Consider the following 22,124-nt stretch of genomic DNA (forward strand, 5'->3'; position numbering starts at 1 on the left):
AGGGAGGAAAGGTCTGTACAAAGAGCGAGAATGTTGGTGAGATGAACGAGAAAAGTAAAAGTCTATTAGAGGGACAAGGGTCTTGGGATGGATAGGATATTGCTTCTTCCTCCGTCCTCTCACCTGCTGACAACAGAGACAGGAGGGACTTAGGAGAATCCTGGCATCCCAGAGCGCTAGGAATTACAGACCCGAAGCTTCGTGGAGTTTCCCGTGCTTTGTATTCACTATAAAGTAATGGGAAGGGATATGATGATAGGTTGCGTGGTATACGGGAATGGTGTGTTCGAGGCAGTGGTACGACCAGCCACGTAGTTTATTTCAAACGAGACACAGTAAAGCGATTATCCTTTGACACGAATGGGTGTAATATGGTTCCAGGTACTACGGAAATGCTATTAGGTCATGGGTAGTTAGGTGACCATGACCTGCCTGTTGCTCACTGCAACCTACTAGTTGCAGCGTTGCTCGTAGGGTGAGTTAAAGGTTAATAGATGCTGTGGTATCCAAGCCTAGATATACACTGTAACTAAAGAGTTTTGTTTTGTTGTAATGAACGAAAATACAGTACATTAAGCATGCGATAAGGACTGAAGATTCCAATCCATAAGGGGACACGGTTGATGTCAAAGTGTGAGGTGAAACGGCGAATATAGCGTCGTCAAAATGTGTGGTGAAACAGCGAATATAGCGTCGTCAAAATGTGAGGTGAAGCAGACATGAGAATCAACTCCTTTTTCTCTACGTATTTAAGGGGGACTAATCACCATTGCTCGTTATCACAGAGACAGTTGAAACGTTTTCGAGATAGACGAAAATGCAACATCTCTAACCCTGAGGTTTTTTTTGTGCTGGTGTGATTGGTAAGTCGTCTGTTTCTACAGAGTGTAAAACAAGTATCAACTTTCCAGTTATGAAAACAGAATATGACTACGTAAGGCTTTGTGGAAATTGCAATACAAATGAGGTTATTTTTTTAAATTAAGTTCTATTTCAACAGTATTTTTTTTTTCTATTTCCACGAATCTATGTTCTATTCCAGTAGTATTTTTTTTTCTATTTCCACGAATCTATGTTCTATTCCAGTAGTATTTTTTTTTTCTATTTCCACGAATCTATGTTCTATTCCAGTAGTAGTGTTTTTTTTCTATTTCCACGAAGCTATGTTCTATTCCAGTAGTAGTGTTTTTTTTCTATTTCCACGAAGCTATGTTCTATTCCAGTAGTATTTTTTTCTATTTCCACGAATCTATGTTCTATTCCAGTAGTAGTATTTTTTTCTATTTCCACGAATCTATGTTCTATTCCAGTAGTATTTTTTTTTTTTTCAATTTCCACGAATCTACTTTGTTTTCAACATCAGATACTTAAGTACTCGAGCAGTGAGATGTTTTACTCATAAAAATCATGGACTTAATCTTAGGATTGAGGTGAAACACTTCAAACTCGTCACGAGAATAAATATCCCTTTTATTCCCTTTGCTTGAGGTTTGATTCTCATCTCTGGCTCTGTTATTTCATATGATTTTAGGGAGGAAAGCAGAAGGTCGACTACCAGATGTCGGGCGGATGGGGTGCCATGAAGGTAGATGAAGATGGGGGAGTGTCCTTGTGGCGCGCCCTGGACCGTGAGGCTCCTGACGGAGGTACGGGCGTGGCCAAAATCATTGCCGTGGACCACGGCCACCCGCCACTCACCTCCACCGCCACCCTCACCATCACTGTCACAGACGTCAATGACTGCCCCCCACTCCTCCTTCCGCCGACCCTCCTACATGTGACGGAGGGCGCGCCCCCCACCCTCTTGGGGGTCCTTACAGCCACGGACTACGACGTGTGGGCGCTGGGCCACGGACCACCCTTCAACCTGACCTTGGTGCCGACCAACGCCGCCCACGTCCTCGCCCACATCAGACTCAAGTTCGACCCACGTAAGTACATTTCGATGTCTCTCTGTCACTGCCATCAAAAACCAGGAGCCTTGAGTCTGTCTGGCATCCTGATTCCAAGGTCTGCAGCACCTGTAGTAAGCTTTTGAGTGTCTCTTTAGGGCATCCCAGACACATGCGAATCGAGCTTTCCACACACAGACTTATGCATTATGAACTTATGAGTCAAGGGATTAGATTTATCATTCTTTTCGATTACTTTGTGTACTTTGTATGTCTCTTATGGCGATTACATATGCTCAGGGTTGAGGGGGAAAATCTGCGAGTAGAGATTGCAGATGCATGGGGCAGGGATAGGCTTGTTATTTCTGAGTGTGGTGTTTCGTTATTGAGATGTTTTGGTTTAAGAGATCTAGTTCTATTATAAAGAATTGGATGCCGATGTTTCGTTACTGAGATGTTTTAGTTGAAGAGATCTAGTTCTGTTATAAAGAATTGGATGCCGATGTTTCGTTATTGAGATGTTTTGGTTGAAGAGATCTAGTTCTGTTATAAAGAATTGGATGCCGAGCAAGTTCTGGAAGAGGCATAGAGTATTAGGATCTTTGTTTCACTGTGTTAGTGTTGAGTATCTATTAGTTGCAAAGCAGCTAGTAATTTTTGTGAGCGCTTCATTTGTATGTGGTTTGGTTTTTACATTTACCTTTGAAAGGATGACAGACGAGACAGGTGAGGCACAGTTTAGAGTGGAACAGATGAATTGTTTGTAGTGGGTGCTCAGGATTTTTTTTCTTTTGTCCAAATCTAGAACCAGTTACTGTTGTTAAGGGCATTTACTTAGTGTGTTTTAATGATGCTGGTGTAGATAGTGAATGTCGTGTGTGTGTCGTATGTGATGGTTGATGTATGATTCATTGGAAATGATTATCCTTTCAAGGTGGCTGGAGGATGTAAGCTTAGTTCTCGTCTGTCTAGGGTTAAAAGTGTGACTGCATGCTTCTTCGGAGATGGAGACATTTTGTCCTGGGTGCACCATTGATCCAGTTGTGTAATGTCTGTTGCTGCTACTTGTGCATCAAGGTTGTTATGATTGTGTGTGTGTGTGGGTGTGAGATCGTCTGCACATAATACGACCTTAATGATATGGTTCGCTGGAGGTAATGGGAGGTCGCGTAGGAAGAGACTGAAGAGGGTTAAGAGAAAGAAATGCTCCTTGGGGACACCATTATAGAGTTGAAAGGTTTTAAATGTGAAGATATTGTGAGTGACTCTGGCATGGCAGCCTGCTATGAAATTGGCCAGCCACTCTTTTTGCCACAGTTGTGGAGGGTTGGTGTTAAATATCTTTTGTTGTGTGGATGTGTCGGGGTTACAATGTCAAATGCTTTGCTGATGTGTAGTGCCATCAGGATTGTGTGGAATGGGGAGATTGTGTTTGGTCAGAGTCATCCAGCATGAGTTGTTTGTGGTCTCTGCTGATAGTAGTGGTGTTGGAGTGGTCGTTGTCAGAAGGTATGGTATGTGGATGAGGGTGGGATATTTTGTTTCAGTTGTGGATCTCTTTTTTTTCCCAGAGTTTGAATACAGAAGATAGAGGTGATATAGGGCGGTAGGAGGAGGATGGGAGGTGGTTGGTTGGTTTGAAGGGTGTGAGGAGTGGTATTATGTTGGAAATACCAACATAATACCAAGTGGGTCATAGTGCTTTACATACATGTTTGACTTGCTATTCAGGGACAGCTGCGCGCGAGTTCTTTTAATGTCTTCACTGCATCGCTTGTATCAATGGTAGTGAAGGGTGGGTGGGTACTTGTTTCTGAATAGATTCTGTGTCGGTTTTTCATTACTCCCTCTTGCTGAGAGGCGAGGGTGGTCTGTTGGCTGATTTTTCGAGAAGTGTCTCATGATTAAGTCTGCGTGGTCTTTGGTAGACGGGAAGTCATTACGGTGAGTCAAAAGTGCTCCATGAGTAGGGGATGAATTTTTGCGCTAAGCATGTAACATGTTCACCGTGCAACTGGTGGTCTTGTGGTTCACTGTGTTGAGGGAGGCATGCATGTTGGCCTTTGCAGTGATTAGGTTATCGATATGTTTCATCGTGAGTAGATTTATTCTGTTTAGTATGAACTGGTTTCTGTTCTGTGAGGTGTAACGTGTGTGTGTGTGTGTGTGTGACTTAGTAAATCCACTGCAGTGTGCTGCAGGTTGGTCAACAGACCCACGAGTATATCTTTTAAATTCCAGCAGGTCCAGGACAGTGGCAGATGTAAACAAGGGCCTCCCCACTCTACTTTGTCTGGTAAAAGTTTAAAAAAACCTTTTTTTTTTTTTTTTTACATCTTCGTTTGAGATGAAGCCGGGAAATGTTTTGATTGATTCGGAAAAAAGTATTTTTTTTCTTGTTTGATTGTAAGGAGTCTTGTGTTGGGGAAACAAAATTCTATTTGAAAAATAATTATAAAAAATATGTCGCGGAAAAGCGATTGAGGATTAAAAAGCTTACTTTGAATTTTGTCTTCGACTCGAAGGGAAGAGAATTTTGAGTTCCAGGTAGAAAGAACAACCGTTGCTGTAAATATTATTTCATGTGTGTTTATAACGAAAGCCATTTACAATACCCGGGTATCATTTACATTATTTACCACACTGAACTGTTTTCTATTGTAAATCCATATCATGAAATTGGCCAAAAACCTTTTTGTGCATTGAAAGCTTTTAGATATGCCATTCAGCTGATAAAACTATACTTTGGCCATCGAGAATTTTGAGGACATTAATTATAATGTTAATTGTTCCCACGTATAGATTGAACAGTATAGAAAACATATGCAACTACAAATTTAAGTAATCTTGCCTTTCGTGTTTTAAATGTTGCGTCTAAAACACTTTGGACATGTACTGGTCATAAAAGCCTTTGTTTGCATGTGAAGTTTATTATAATCATTACTGTGAAATAAATTCATTCCCTTTTAATGTTTTTGTTGTGTTCAGCTTGCACGTTGTGCTGGGTAATGAACATTATTTGTTCCTGTTTTCAGAATATCTGAGGGGTGTCAGAAAGACCCGTACTTGGTAAATCTTGCCAAAATGTTTCCATTTGGTAGTATTTAAGAAAAAGTGTATGTTGAGCTCGTAATTTTAGAATAACGACAATTCTCACAAAATCCATATTTGTGTTTTTGTCAATTTTCAGAATGCCAGAGGGTATGTAAGACGTGTCTTTGAATAAATTAATGTGTTCAGAAAATTCCTCTCTTGGACCATATGTAATATGGGCCTCGTTTACAAAAATTCTGAGTTTGGGGAATAGTACAAAAAATGGCACTATTTTCATCATTTCTGTCGAAATTGATAATCATGTTTGAAATAAGTTTATAATCATAAGATGATCCATGTGAATATGGTTGATAATCTCCCTATTTTTATGATACTTTTCATTGATTTGATTTTCAGTCTCTCGATGAATTACGATTCAAATTACCCTGAACTCACCTCGGGGACGTGAATGCATTTCGAGTCCCACACACATGCCCACCAAACCAATCCATACCATAGACATAGTGTTTATGTGTTCAGTTTACTTGGTATTCCTGCTTGGAACAGAAGCATAGAATCTGGAGACACGAATGGAATCGAGACTTGTTGAAGCCGTCTCGAATTCATACTTTTAGGATAATGCAATGGAATCGAGACTTGTTGAAGCCGTCTCGAATTCCCATTTTAAAATAAAGCTTATGACGATACGGTTATGAGGCGTACTCCCCGTACGACTGCTTGTATGTGGTACACAGTGGATCAGGAAATTCCAAGCTTAAGATATTTTCTGTGAAATGCACTGTTTGTTGCGTGTTAGTCTTGCCTCATCCCTAACACGCAACTGGCAAAGGGCAACCCTACAGCAGTGTTTCCAAAAATGAAGTCATATAGCATGATTAGTATAACGTAAAATCTGTAGGTTACTTGGCGATCTGGAAGATTCTGCAGGCCAAAGAGAATACACGACCATCGCCCGTCCATTGGAGTGAGACGCTTCACTGTGCGAAGGATGTGTTTCAACGCCACATATTACCCCCAGATGACTAGGATGTAGATACATTGGAACCATCACTCGCAGTGAACCTCTTACTGGCACTGAATGGTGGAGCTTATGGAAAAATGCCTTAGATGTAGAAGTAACCCAGTTTTCATCTCAACAAACACTCGAACAGGTAATACGCTTCGAAACGAAAGCATCGCAAGCCGAGACGGCTTCAGTGGGTGTAGATCCGGTTCATGTCGCTTGATATCATATGTGTGCTGCATAAAAGAGCATCAGGTAAATCCAAGGAAAAAGAGAAAAAGAAAGCTGTTGTGCCTATGGAAGGGTCAGCGTGAGTGGGAGCTAGAAATGAGGCCACATTATAGTGGTGAGTTCTGGGTAATTTGAATCATTACAGCTTACTGAGAAAATGAAAATCAAAAGTGTGAAGAACTGAAGAGAATTATTAGCATCATTAGCAGGACAGCCGTGTTAAGAGATAGTTACATACAAGTAACGTATTATGTGTTTAGATAATGGTCCTCCCAAGAGAAATGGTGAAAATAATGCAGTTTGTGCACTTTTCTTCTTAGCTCTGTGAAGCCATGTTGAATATAATCGTCGAAGGAAAATGTCCAAATATTTTGTACATACACGTCTGTCATACCTTCAAGGATCTTGAAGTATTGAAAATCGACCAAGTAATTGTATGCAAATAGGATGAAACTAAAAAAGAAATCGCAATTTTTCTGAGTTTTAGTGCAGCATTCACATATGAAATTTAGCTGCAGGAGGGAAATAGTGATGGCACAACAGATCCTTTCCTCAAATACTCGTTTTCTGTCTTGTAGACATTCTGAAGAACGACGAATATTTCCATTTTCTTTCCCCACTCACTCGATCCTAACACTTGTACATGTCGTGGGTTCCGGAGGCGTGCAGTGTTCTGCTGGTCTGATATAGTTAATTATGTGTCGTCAGTGCAACAGTGTTGGGGTGACTGTATTTCAGAGGCCTCGATCATGGGTAGAGAGAGGCCCCCACTTCGAGGCCAGACACAGACTGAAACGGAAAAAAAAAAGCGATAAGGAACATGAGTGATCATGTAAAGACATAGTTGATGAAAGTGTCACTTAGATTCAAAACCCTTTGTATTATTTTGCTGTTCAGATCCAAAAGACCATTTTAGATCTTTAGCGATGGTCAAACGCCGATAAGAAATGTACTCGACGCTGATAATCGGAACAGGACTTTCATTTCTCCGTATTGTAGAGAAAACCACAGCTTCGCAACATCGGTATAGAAAGGAAAACTCAACATTTACACATCTCGAAACAGAGTTCGATTCGTTCGTTACCACCTGTAGCTTGAGGCACACGTAATGCCAAACTCTGATACCAGAACATATAGAAAATCCAACGATTATAACCTTTTGATGAATGAAGAGATTGATTTGATTGAGTATGTCTTGAGAAGAATGATTTTCGGATATATGACGTACACTGTGTCATCTGTGACATATTTTTCAGTGAACCTCTCTCTCTGGCCATTCCTGTACACGACACACAACACAATTCCTCGTAACAGACGATGGATAAGATTGAGTTGTTTGAAACGACCAAAGCTCTTTAAACTCGGCGCATTATAGAAATTCAGATGAAGTTAAAGCTTAAATGCTTGTCCTCATTCAAATGTTGCGCGTCGCCATTGAGCCCAGTGCTTGTCTCTCTCTCTCTCTCTCTCTCTCTCTCTCTCTCTCTCTCTCTCTCTCTCTCTCTCTCTCTATCTATCTATCTATCTATCTATCTATCTAACACACACACATTTGATATCGCTCTGCCTAGATATTGAGCCTCCTTTAGATGACGCGCCTACAGTCACCTTTCGTGGTCGCCTGACCCTTCTAAATCAGTCACCTTTCGTGGTCGCCTGACCCATCTAAATCAGTCACCTTTCGTGGTCGCCTGACCCATCTAAATCAGTCACCTTTCGTGGTCGCCTGACCCATCTAAATATGATTATTGTCTGTCATCCTCCTCATCTGCGAGTCGCACGAAATCTCTTCTATTTTCACCGCTACGTTGGGCTGAGCACACGCGACCTCCTCCAACTACCAGTCGTGACTTCGAGTGGAGGAGGAGGAGGAGAAGAAGCCACTGAATCATTCAGAGTTGTTTATCCCTCGCTGGTGAGGGGCGAGGTTCTTCTAACATAGTCCTGTTCATCTGGATCTGAAGAATCCGAGGATGACTCCAACGAGTTGACCCTCACAAGGGTCAGGGAAAGGTCACTCAGTGGGTAGACAAGGGTCAGATTTTGAATTGCCATGAATCTAGTTATGTCTTGTATCAAGGTAAACTTTGCAAGAAGAAAACCAGTCCTATTTTTCACAAACTATACACCAATCTGACTTGATCTTTAGGATCATTAAGGACCATAAGGTCAATTATATAACTGAATAATTATTCATTACTTTGATACCTAATTCTCGGTTGGATGTAAAGATGACAATTTAGATGAAACAAATGATTCAGACTCGTAGCCAAAGGTCGTTTTCCATCACACAGCAAAATGAAGAGATTAAAATGAAAGAAGCCACTTGGGGAAGGGATAACAAGATGGCCTTTCCGGCAGAAAAATACATAAGGACTTTAAAAAAAAAAAGGGTTTTGAGAAACACAGGCTTGTAGATGACTGAGCTTCGCAGGCTCAGTGTAATGCACGACTCTGTACAGAGAACATCTTCGTAGTTTGGTATACAGCGAACCAACCCTCGTGGATTTGAGTGTAAATTTGCATAGCTTTCAACACGCAAAGTTGATCTTCAGCTCAGACACTTCAAGGGCTGTGCCACCAGATGACCAGTTTGGGGCATCGGCATCCATTTTCTTTAGGCTCTTCCAGGGAACAGGGTAAGATGGGGGGGTCTTTTATTTTCATAAGGTGCTACATAACGCGTGGCCCAGATAGATGCCTAGTAGTGAAGATGCCACACGACCTGTATTGATGGAATTTGTTCCTCATTACTAACCCCTTCCTGGCTGGGCATGGCCACGTACAGGGTGGTGACTATAGCAATACACGATACAGAACCACAGGAGCAGCACAGAAGGAATGCAGTCATCTGCACTTCATGATACCACATAACCTCGCCAGATGAATATATCTGGTTATATTACCAATGCTGTATTACACTGTGCAACATTTCAACGGGACGAGCAGGATCACATAGTACAACCAAAAACAAAATAAACTAGACGTTAAACTACTCGCCATCCAATGAACCAGCTTCTTTTTATCTCCTCAGTTATTTCCACTTACCTGAGAGTTCTGTATCTGGATCTTAACAGAAAAGCACGTTTTTACTCGTTAGAATACCTGCGAGCCACTTCCATGGTAAATACTAACACAGGAAACTCAAATTGAAAATGAAGAGTTCTGGGTTCTCTACACGAGGCCTAATCCTGCCGAAAACTAATTAGGTGTCGGGTGCAGGTGTGTTTAATTACCGTATGTGTGCAAGCGAGAGTCTCTCCACACACACACACACACACACACACTTTTGAGTGTCGGACGATAGTGTGTCATTGAGCCATCCATGTCACCCACACGCGTATAGAGTGTCAGACCATAATGTGTCATTTCGTGGCAAGCGTGTCATCCCACACACTCTGTGTCTGATAGCACTTTCATCATGCACCAAGCGTGTCACTCACACGCTAAGGAGTGTCGTGTGACACTTACCATCGTGTCGTGCCAGGCGAGCCACCCACTTAATTGCTTACGAGTGTCACAAGGCACTTTCACCTTGTGTGTCACTGTCAAGCTACACCATAATAGCAGACTAAGGATGTCACTCAGTGTCAGACGACACTGTCAGATGGCACTGACACTCTCACGGTGCCGCCAAACGACACCGTTGTCATTTCATGCCAAGCGTACCACTCACTGCCAGGCCTTGTGTCATATGACTCGCTCACCAAGACCATATACTTCATGCTCGTCAGACTACGAATCGATTGAGAAAAATTATAACAAAAGTTACATATTTCTTTTTTTTTTTTTTGCTATATTCATTTGCTATATTTATTTATTTTTTGCTATATTGCTATATGGCGTATATCTACGCTCTGCTGTTAAATAGAATATATGTACTTAGCTTACCACTGACACTATAACGTAGTGACGCCTGAGTTGTTGTCTCTGTAGCCATCGTCTATGTAGTACGTTTAAATGCGTCACATCTGTTTTGCTCCGTAATGTAGTAAAGGAACCATCTCGTTACGTAACTCGTTTTCGTATTTTATCTGAATATACGTTTTGACATCCAGCATACCCGGGTTTGACATCCAGCATACCCGGGTGTAAGTATAAGTATGGGGTAGGATAAGACTCAGGTCTCCTCCTGTTCATCGAATTACTTTAGAATTAAGTAAGGCAGCTGTAGTGGTGCTTATATAGGAGAGCACAACAATTGTCTATCCCATTTGCTTCAATAAGCACAAAGAGAATCTCAGTAACGCAATTATTTGTTTTTTCTGTATGTCAGGTGAGACGGCATGGGGAACTGAAGCTCGAATCAAGGCCATCCCATAAAGCTATACATATATATATATATATATATATATATATATATATATATATATATATATATATATATATATATATATATATGTATATATATATATATATATATATATATATATATATATATATATATATATTATATGTATATATATATATATATATATATATATATCCCTGGGGATAGGGGAGAAAGAATACTTCCCATGTATTCCCTGCGTGTCGTAGAAGGCGACTAAAAGGGGAGGGAGCGGGTGGCTGGAAATCCTCCCCTCTCGTTTTTTTTTTTAATTTTCCAAAAGAAGGAACAGAGAAGGGGGCCAGGTGAGGATTTTCCCTCTAAGGCCCAGTCCCCTGTTCTTAACGCTACCTCGCAAACACGGGAAATGGCGAATCGTATGAAAAAAAAAAAAAAAAAAAAATATATATATATATATATATATATATATATATATATATATATATATATATATATATTTATATATATATATATATATCTTTTCTTTCTTTTAAACTATTCGCCATTTCCCGCGTTAGCGAAGTAGCGTTAAGAACGGAGAACTGGGCCTTTGAGGGAATATCCTCACCTGGCCCCCTTTCCGTCAGCGAGGTAGCGTCAGGAAAACAGACGAAGAAAGGCCACATCCGTTCAACACTCTAGTCTCTAGCTGTCGTGTGTAATGGACCGAAACCACAGCTCCTTATCCACATCCAGGCCCCACACGGACCTTTCCATTGGGTTAAAAATTTGTGCATTGTTTTATCTTCTTAAAGTGGGAGTACGAAAACTTATCTCTCCCTCCCCCTGTTTACATCAGTCCACCTTCATTTTACATTCAGAAAACCTGCATCGCTGGCCAGAATAAACCAAAGCACCACCAAGGCAACGCTGATTTTCCCCACATTGCACACGCTTTTTGGAAATAGCTAGAACGAAAGTGCGAATATGTATTTTAATGAGGTGCAGGCTGGTGGGTCCGTGCAGGCAGGGCTGGACGTGCTGTGGACGTGTTTCTGTGTATGTATGTTATCACTCTCAGCATGAAGACTGGTTTACGAAATGGTTAATTTACAGGGTTGGGAGGAGAGGTGAAATGGTTCAGTGTGACGTGTTGTACACTTCCTTCATATGCAGGACGTAGTAAGGAGAGTCCGCTGGAGAAACGTTTTGATACCGTAACTCAAAAAATCTTTCACGAAATTCCACGGGGAAATTTTTAATGTTCTGAGTTATTTAGGAACTTGATGTGAACTTCCCCGGAACTCTAATACATCATTAAGAAAAAATATTCAGCGTAGTATGCGATTACATTTCACTCCTCAAGTACATTTCACTCAAGTATTCCTATGAGTCCACGGGGAAAATGATACACGAAAAGTTCCCAAGTGCACTTTCGTGTAATAATCACATCATCAGGAGAGACACAAGAGAAAAATATAACAGTCATTTGATATACATCGAAGAGACGAAGCTAGGACGTCTGACATGTTTTCCCCGTGGACTCGTGGGAATATCTTGATCACGCGCAAAATTTTGATCCTTTCCAACTTCACTCAAGTATATAAATGTTCAACCTCATGTGTGTCATCTTGAGGGAACCCAGCCACTGGTGACTACAAGCGTCTGCTCCGTTGGGTACACCAGCGTCTCGGATCCATATTTGGAGAATTCCGTTCTGGATGTAGCGAGAAGCCAAGACACTGACGTTTTCTGCCTCTCGTCCTGGTAGCCAAGTGGTTCATCCAGTGATGAGGCAGGCACCATAGACCCTCAGGTGTCGTCGTGGTGTTAGAGTCTCTGTTACTGCTTGAGACAGGTTAAGTACCACTTCGGATGCTCCTTTAAAAGACAAAAGTGTTTGCAGATCCCATGTGGAGGTTCCTGTCTCCACGACTTTCTTGCGTCTTGATGTGCCTCCTTGCGTGTCGTACTCTGCAAGACGACTGTTCCATCTGCTTGCTTGTTTCCTGCTTACTGTTCCATCTGCTTGCAGCACCGTGCTTGTTTCCTGCTTAACGATGTCTGATGTCTCGATTTGCCTCGTTTTATTTCGGATGTTTGGTGCTCCTATACTGCTCCATGCCGTCTGCTATTTCTGTTTGGAACGTTTTGACGATACCCTTCAGTATTCCGGCTGTCCCTGCTTCTATCCTTTGCCCTTACGTGTGCTGCTGTTGTGTTCGTCTTTTAGTTTATCCGCAGCTTCCCATCTGCTGTTTCTGGACCGTCTTCTTACTGACCTGATGCTGCGAATCTCCTGTTTTCTGTGTTCGTCATCATAGTCTTTCCGATGCTGCACGTACGATGTTTATAGGCACATCTTTGAGCTTAGCTTTTGTTTTTTTTGTGTGTGTGCATCGCCTGGCTTATCTGATGGTGTCTGTGCATCCTCTTTGGTAGAATCTTCGATTTTCTGTGCTTCCTCTTTAGGTAGAATTTCTGATGTTCTCTGTACATCATCCTTTGGTAGAGTTTCTGATGTTCTCTGTACATCATCCTTTGGTTGAGTTTCTGATGTTCTCTGTACATCATCCTTTGGTAGAGTTTCTGATGTTCTCTGTGCATCATCCTTTGGTAGAGTTTCTGATGTTCTCTGTACATCATCCTTGGGTAGAGTTTCTGATGTTCTCTGTACATCATCCTTTGGTAGAATTTCTGATGTTCTCTGTGCATCATCCTTTGGTAGAATTCTGATGTTCTCTGTGCATCATCCTTTGGTAGAGTTTCTGATGTTCTCTGTGCATCATCCTTTGGTAGAGTTTCTGATGTTCTCTGTATGTCAACCCTTGTCCTGAGCACGGCTGTGCGACTGCATCACTTTGCCGTTCATGTTTACAACATCCAGTGATGTTTCCTACTGTCCATGGTATATAGGTGTTATCGTATGCAAGATATCACTTTCAGTGAGGCATTACTATTGTTAATAGACGAAAAGAAGTACAGTGTTCTCTAGGTGCCTTCTCGCTTCAGAGGAGTCCATCCTTTCCCTGCTCCTTCACGGAGTGCAGCTTTCCAGCTACAGGAGCCACATAGCAGGGGTTTTTGGGGTTGGGTTTGGAGTTGTATAAAAAGCAGGTGATATCGTAATGACACCTAGAAAAAAGAACAGGCAACAGCTGATATGCTGTATTACATCTTAGTTTACTGCTATTAGAATGATTACATCCTCATAGGAACTCGCACTTTCTCTCATAACCCCTCAAGGAACTGAATCCAAACTGTTTCTTATGATGTGAATGATCAGTCTGCCTCTCCTGCTTACCAACATACCTCCCATTCTGCCTGGTGTCAGAGGGGACCAGTCAGGTGATGTGAGTTATCGAACTGAAAGACAACAGAAAACGTGTGTCATAGCCATCTGTTCGTGCTGGACAAGTCCTTTAGGGTTTCTGTGGTAGGATTGTTGATATTAATGACCTAATGTAAACGTCTTCCATACAAGGATCAGATCACACATGGCTGCGGTTGACGATGAAGCCACAACTCGTGATGAATAACAGTGTAAAAGAGATTGCACAGTCTTGCAATGAGACCTAGACAATACGTAGCAGTGGTGGGACAAATAGCTCGCAAAATTTAGCTCTGGCAGATGTACTGAGGAGGGAAAATAGTGCATAGAGACAAGACTATGAATATCAAGGTGCACAAGAGTTACAAGAAAATGATAAACCATTCCTAAGAGGCCACGGTAACGTTAACGAATATGATCCCCTTGCAATGAGGAGGAGTTCTACACAAGAGGACGTAACGAGAAGCTAGGGGGAGTAAAGTGTCGCGAGGAAGGCGAAGATACACGTTTTCTGTAACTGGATGGTGAACATGCCAGGCGTGATGAGGAGGAAGAATGAATGCAGAGTTTTGAAATGGGGTCCCTCCAAAAAGAGACAGTATAGCACTCTCCGAAACTCTCTACAGGTGGATAATCAAACACACTAGTGTCCCCATGGCGTACTGGTTAGAGTTACTGACATGGACGACCAAAAGGTCGGACCAGCATGGATTCGAGTCCTGGATGTGGCAGTCAGCCTACACCCAACCAAGGTTTTCGTCCTCAGCCCAGGTGTTCATCCTCCCTTCGGGGCTGGTCGATACATGGGTACCTGACTTAAGCTAGTGTGGGGGTGTGCGAGCGCGTGCGCATATATACGTGCATGAGCGAATGCACGATCCAAATAAACAGATTAAGAGACGGGACAACACGAATGTAAAACACTCTCCCAGTAACACACAAACATTCATCACATTGTAATCACGTATATACGCGGGTACATACACACACACACACACAGACAGACAGACACACACACACACACACACACACACACACACACACACACACACTGCAGGTACTGCAGTTAACTTGGTCCTGCGAATTCAACCCCGGCGTGAGGTATAATGTGGCCCAGAGAGACGTGCATTTGTGGAGGAGTCTTCCTCCCTCAGGAGCTACTGCAGCAGACAAAGGGCTCCCTGTAGACCTTGTTAAGAATTAAACATTCCTGCCTTATCTTAGATAAGCTGGGAAATTGGATTGTTCCGTCGAAGAGAGAGAGAGAAAAGAATATTAAATCGTCCCCAAAGAAATCAGTAGATACGCACACACGCGCGCACATTTCAGAGATAAGGAGGGCCCCATGAGTGTAGAACTCCCTCCATGTACAGTATTTACACAGACACACACACACACACACACACACACGCACACACACACGCACACACACACACACACACACGCACACGTGTGCATAAACACAAACACACGCATACACACACACACACACACACACACACACACACACACACGTGTGCATACGCACAAACACACGCATACACAAACACACACAGGCACAATCACACACACACACACACACACACACACACACACACACACGTGTGCATACACACAAACACACGCATACACACACACACACACACACACACACACACACACACACACACACACACACACACACACACACACCGGGGAAGTCTTCGGGAAGCAAACGGAAAAAAGAAGTGTATTAAATCCCGGTTTTTACTACAGAATTAAGGTTTGCAAGGAGAATATAAACCCAAAAAGGTGGAGGGCAGGGGGGTAATATTTGTGCCATACTTAACACGGAATGGTGGATAACACCCCACCCCCCACCCCCCACCCCAAAGATAACCCCCACGATTTGTGTGTGTTTTCTCTATCACGAACTGGCTACAGGGAGATGGGGGGAGGGGGAAGGGGGGGGGGGGTTAGTCTTTATCACATCATGTAATGTTGGTTCACATGTGTGTGTGTCCACTTGTGTGTGTGTGTGTGTCCACTTGTGTGTGTGTGTGTCTGTGTCTGTGTGTTTATATCTCTTGATCATGAAAGCTGTTACACTCCTTGTGCGCATATCATGTATATTTCTAGGTATTTTTTTTTTGTTCCTACCGCTCGTCATTTGTCTACGTATTAAGGAGGGGAAAATTACATGGTGTTCGGAGGTACTTTGTCTGTCCTGGAAATAATAATGGTATTTATCGTTTCTGCATAGAAAATGTGTCTACGTTATAATGTTATTATCTTGATCTATCTATCTGTGTATCCTGGGGGCTTACACTCATTAAGATATAGAAAAGAATAACAAAAAATTTATGTACTGTTGTGATGAAGCCGTGAATAGGCACATAAGCTGAAGTTGTGGCTTGTGTTGTGATAGTGTGGCTACTCATATAAGGAAGTTGTGAACAGTGTTGTGCTATGGATAGTGTGGTGAAGTTGTCCACATTGTAAAGAGGTAAAGTTGTGGGTTATGTTGTGATGGTGTAATTACTGATGTGAGAAAGTTGTGAACAGCGTCATGCTTGTGTTGTGGATAGTGTGGGGTGGGTTGTGGATAGTGTGGGATGGGCTGTGGATAGTGTGGGGTGGGTTGTGGATAGTGTGGGGAAGAAGTGCACAAAGTGGTAAGGTTGTGGGTTGTGTTACCGTCTGCGAAGCAAGAGTGTTTTGTGATGTGTTGCAGTAGTAATCGTAATGTTATGATTGCGTTTTGTAGGACACACACACACACACACACACACACACACACAAACGGATACGGACCTTGGCTCGCATGTTGCAATCACCTTACCCTAACGAGCAAACCACGGCGTCGTCTACCATGTTGTCCGACAGTCTGAGCCAATCCCAGGGTGGGTGAGGAGGAGGACACAAGCTACAGCGGCCGTCGTGGCCCTCCCATGTGAAGGTGAGGGTAGTAGAGAGTCGTTTGGTGCCTCGATGGGTCGAACGTGCTGGGGAATATGAGTTTTTTTGGTGGTGGTGGAGTTTGATTGAAAATGGGGAAAATGTGAGGGTCATAAACAGTGTTTAGTTAAAGTGTTTAGTATTGCCTGCGTGTCGTAGAGGGCGGCTAAAAAGGGGAGGGAGCGGGTGAGTGGAAATCCTCCTCTCTCTCGTTTTTTTTTTTTTATTTTCCAAAAGAAGGAACAGAGAAGGAGGCCAGGTGAGGATATTCCCTCAAAGGCCCAGTCCTCTGTTCTTAGTGCTACCTTGCTAATGCGGGAAATGGCGAATAGTATGAAAGAAAGAATATATATATATATATATATATATATATATATATATATATATATATATATATATATATTTAAACTTTCGCCATTTCCCGCGTTAGCGAGGTAGCGTTAAGAACAAAGGACTGTGCCTTTTTTTAGAATATCCTCACCTGGCCCCTTTCTCTGTTCCTTCTTTTGGGAAAAAAAAAAAAAAAAATGCCTTCGCAGCGGCTAAGTCTAAAATGTGATATAAGAGATTGCTACGATAACGAAGGGAGAAGAGGAAAAAAAAAATAGTCAGAGATGAAATGGAAGTGCAAGACATTTATTTTTTGGAATGGGGCATGTGAGGGGTGAAGACGTGAGGTAAATGAACCCCAAAGCTTAGCAATGCTAGGAAAGAAGAGACACAGGAAAGACTCACCCATAAGCTGCCAACGGCCACACACTATTGAACTGACGGAGTGGCTGGCTTAGTATTACATGGTCTTGCTAACGGTGGGAACAAACAGACAGCCAGTTCTCTGACCTGGAAACTGGGGTAATAGCTGTAGAAGAGAGAAGAGAGAACAAACATTGTGGCTGAGTTCTTAAGGCCAAGTTGTTAGAGTCAGACTTTCAGAACCCTAATTTTCTCTGGTATGTACAATTACAACCGCCCCAGAGGTGAGACCAGAATCACCTTTCAAAGGTGGATCGATTCTTTGTATACATATAATCGGAACTGTTCAGAGTCTATGATTTTTCAGCAGTGTAGACAGCCTTCATTTGAATGGTGTATTTATTCTTGAACCTATGGGTAATATAGTGTGTAATAAAGTATGTGTTTAATGCATCGATTTTACTATTAAAGTTGTTAGTATTACTGGGAAAAGTTGAAGACTACTACTACTGCACGAAATAGAAAATGATGACCACCCCACCCGAACCACACAATTATGTGTGTATGTTAATGAGGGTTTGTGTTGCAGAGGTTAGTCATATTTTGCAGGTGTTGCAACTGTTGTGTTTTAGATGTTACAGTTGTGTTTCCAGGCGTTAGCAATACTGTAGATAGTGACGGTGTTGTGTGTTGCTATGTAGGGCATTTTTTTTTTTTTCCCCCCTTAAGACATTCGTATCATTCTGTATCTTCCCTCAACAGTTCTTGTTGTGCAGTGGATAAGGAGGAAGTCCTTTACCTTCCCTCAGACCTGGATAGTGGGCGAGGCGGCGCCGAGCTGTGGACTGTGGGCGCTGTGGACCGGGAGGAGCAACCACAGCTCCTGGTGGAGGTGGTGATCACAGACGCTGGTGGGCTGGCCTCCAGGCAGACGGTCACAGTCGTCATAGACGACATCAACGACAACCCCATGAAACCTGCCGCCAAGACGGTCTACCTCTGGAAGACTCAGGTGAGAGACGTTCGAGAAATGATGAAACTCGGGTCGAGTTAAATCTTCAGAAGAGTCGAGGATAACGTGCTGCCTCATGCAAGGGTAACTTACAACGACATTAACTTCTTCAGGAGGGTGTTTCACGCTCAGAAGGCAAGTTTAAAACTTCCGTAAGTTTTGAAGACTCACGGTAAGTAAAGTTAGTGTCGTTGACTATGAGTCGCCCAAGGCTCGGATTTTTGAACAGGTTGGTTGGCTTACAGCCAACCAACCTGTTCGTCTTTCCCTCAGACTTGCTTGGTTATCCGAGTCTCTGACTTAGGATTTCATATATATATATATATATATATATATATATATATATATATATATATATATATATATATATATATACACACGGGGAGACCAAACTGGAGATGAAAGGATGGAGTGAAAGGATTTTGGGCGATCGGGGTCTGAACATGCAAGAGGGTGAAAGGCGTGCACGGAATAGAGTAAACTGGAACTATGTGGTATACTGGGGTCGACGTGCTGTCAGTGGACTGGACCAGGGCATGTGAAGAATCCTGACAGGGATTTGTGACTTCGAAGCATTAGAATGACAGCAAGGGACTAGGTGTGAGCGGATGTGGCGTTTCTCGTCTGTTCCTGGAAGTGACGCGGGAAACGGCGATGAAGTATATATATATATATATATATATATATATATATATATATATATATATATATGTGTGTGTGTGTGTGTGTGTGTACAGAACGTAGCTACAGACTAGACTTATTACATCTACGAGTTTAAAGGTATTTCGAACAATATTTGTCCATGCGTGGCGTTCGTCACTTAGTGTTTATGCTTGATGTCTCTACTTGGCTCATAATAACGAGCAGTGTAGTCTTTTCTCCAAACCTGAGGTACAGTTTTGACAAAGATAAATGTCAAATGTCAGCAGGTAGATACTTCGTTACATACAAAAGATACTATTTTTATCCATCGTGCCAGTGATTTTGGAGATCAGATCCTGTATATGAACATAGCATATAGTTCTATGCACCCAATCCCATTTTGATCTTTCGTCTCAGAGTTAATACCTAAGACTTCACAAACCTTTCGCAAGGATATGGAAATGAACCTGAGAAATAGTTCCGTACATATATATATATCCCCTGATCGTTTTTATTACGAACTTTGGATTTTTCCTCTCAAGAGCTGAAAAACTTTCTGCATTCGATCGAGAATATGATTTCCAGCTGCCTAACAGTGAGCGAATCTTTTCTTTCACACTTGTACGCTGATTCCCGCATTAGCGCCAGGAAGAGACGAAGAGAGATCGCATACGCTCACTTCTGTTCTCTCTGTCTTTTATGTGTGATGAACCGAAGCCAAAGCTCGCTATCCACAACTATTAACCCCACAGACCTTTCCATGGTTTCCCTGAACCGCTTCACATGCCCTGGTTCCATCCAGTGACACGTTCCAGTTCACTTTATCACGTACACACCTCTCACCCTCGTGCATGTTCAGGCCTCGGTCACTCCAAATCTTTTTTCACTCGATCCTTCTATTTCCAGTTTGGTCTCTCCGCCTTTGCTTGTTCCCTCCACCTCTGACACATATACCCTCATGGTAACCTCTTCTCGCTCATTCGCGCCAAATGTCCAGACCTTCTCAGCACATCCTTTCCATATCTCTCAGCCACAATGTTCCTTTTAACACATCTTACCCGTTCATAACTTAATCAAACCACCTCAAACCACATTTTGTCCTCAAACATATCGTTTCTAATGCATCCACCCTCCTCCGCACAGTTTGCGAACGTCCTCTTCATTTCCCTTAGTGGATATAAATACTTTGACATTAGAGTACATCTCCATATAACGTGTAGATGGCATATGAAGCACAAGAACGAAATCATATGCATATTATTCATCCATCAGTCACTATTTAGTTCGTCTGTACGATAATTCGTTCCGTGCACCCTGCTCAAATGCATGGATTGCATGTTCTCGTATACCTGAATATGACATTCCTTGCATTCTGTAGGACTCGCGTTTATGTCGTTAAGTAAATGTAGAAGGAGCAGGTCTGGATGAATAGTGCAAACACTGCAGGGAGTATTTATTAAGTATGAGTGTGTGATTATGTGATATTATCCGCGATTCTGAGAGAGAGAAACTGAGACATGCTCGCTAAGCCATGCCATGTGTAGACAGAGGCATAATCTGCCGATTTCTCCCCCTGTCAGGGTGGAGGGTCGGAGGCGCCCCTGGGTCGAGTCTTCGTGAACGACCCGGACGACTGGGACGTTGGGGACAAGACGTACCAGTGGATGGGGCCTCCTCACCCACTCTTCTCCCTCAACACCCGCGACGGCACCATCTTCGCCTCCAGCCAAGTCAGGGAAGGAAGGTAAGAGAAACAGTTCCTATGATATACGTTCTTTCTTACCCTTATGTCTGGCCTAGCTTGCTGGCCAAGGGCATACTTTCTCTCTGTCTTCAGAAGAACATAACTTCGTTGATATCACCTCCAGAGGCAGGTAAGGTCTCTTGCGACATCGAGAAACCTGTTGTTCATATGGGCGATAGGCCAAATGTGGCCCTTTCTTCCAGCCATCTCTCCAGGATGTAACTGTGAATTTTTTGAAGGAAATGGTGAGTCTCCAGTTTTGCCTTCCTCGATAAGTGTAATTATTTTTCTGTCTCCCAGTTCCTCATCTTTTAAACTCAGCTATTCAACTCTCTGTTTCCTGGTTATATAACTCCTTCAGTTCCCCATCCCATGCAGCTGTATTCCTAATTGTCTAATTCCTCATTCTCTTGTTGGGTTCTTCCTCACACCTAACTCACCGTCATTTATTTGACGCTTTGTTTTTAGATACAGGTATACTCTTGACAAACCTTACAGCTCTTACTATGAACTCTGGAAACCCTCCCCATCTTTTATCATCAATTTCTAAAAGAGGCAACGGAAGGAGGAGTCAGGCGGGGATTGCCCATTCTCTGCGGTGTCTGAATGTGTGTGGTTATAACCAAGATGAGAAGAAACGAGAGATAGGTAGTCTGTTTAAGGAAAGAAACCTGAATGATCTGGCTCAGTGAGAAGCAAAACTCAAGGGTAAAAGGGAGGAATGGTTCAGAAATGTCTTGGAATTAAAGTCAGGGGTAGGTGAGAGGACAAGAGCTAAGGAAGGAGTAGCACTACTACTAAAGCAGTTGTGGGAGTGTGTGATAAAGTATAAGGAAGTGGGTAAAGCTGAAAGTGGATGGCAAGAGATAGGCGATTGCCGATGCTTATGAACCTGGCCATGAGAAGAAAGATCATGAGAGGCAAGTGTTTGGGGAGCAGCTCAGATGAGTATGTCATCAGTTTTGGTGCATTGAACAGGGTATTGGTGATGGGTGATTTCAGTGCGCAGGTAAGTAATAAGGCAGTTGAGGGTATGATTAGTTCTCATGGGGTATTCAGTGTTATGAATGGAAACAGTGAAGAGCTTGTGTGCTGAAAAAAAAGAATTGATTCGGAATACCTGGTTTAGAAAGAAGGATATAAACCAGTATACGTATGTGAGTAGAATGGATGGTCAATGGGCATCATTAGATTATGTAATAATTGATAGGCGTGAAAGGAGGAGACTTTTGGATGTAAATGTACGGTGAAGGATAGCTAGTTTGATGTCTGATCACTGTCTTGTGGAGGCAAAGAAAGGTCAAGTAAGGTCAGT

The 22,124-nt window shown here is 42.5% G+C and overlaps 1 protein-coding gene across 1 annotated transcript in view; it reads left to right on the plus strand.

Annotated features, from left to right (window-relative positions):
* LOC139757672 (putative neural-cadherin 2) overlaps window positions 1–22,124 on the plus strand; it is a 630,644-nt gene that overhangs the window by 556,328 nt on the left and 52,192 nt on the right. Inside the window, 3 exon segments of the mRNA XM_071678436.1 lie at window positions 1,532–1,931; window positions 18,221–18,423; window positions 20,646–20,809. Of these exon segments, the coding sequence (XP_071534537.1) occupies window positions 1,532–1,931; window positions 18,221–18,423; window positions 20,646–20,809 (767 nt within the window).

This window comes from Panulirus ornatus, chromosome 27, assembly GCF_036320965.1.
Source record: "Panulirus ornatus isolate Po-2019 chromosome 27, ASM3632096v1, whole genome shotgun sequence".
Classification (NCBI taxonomy): domain Eukaryota; kingdom Metazoa; phylum Arthropoda; class Malacostraca; order Decapoda; family Palinuridae; genus Panulirus; species Panulirus ornatus.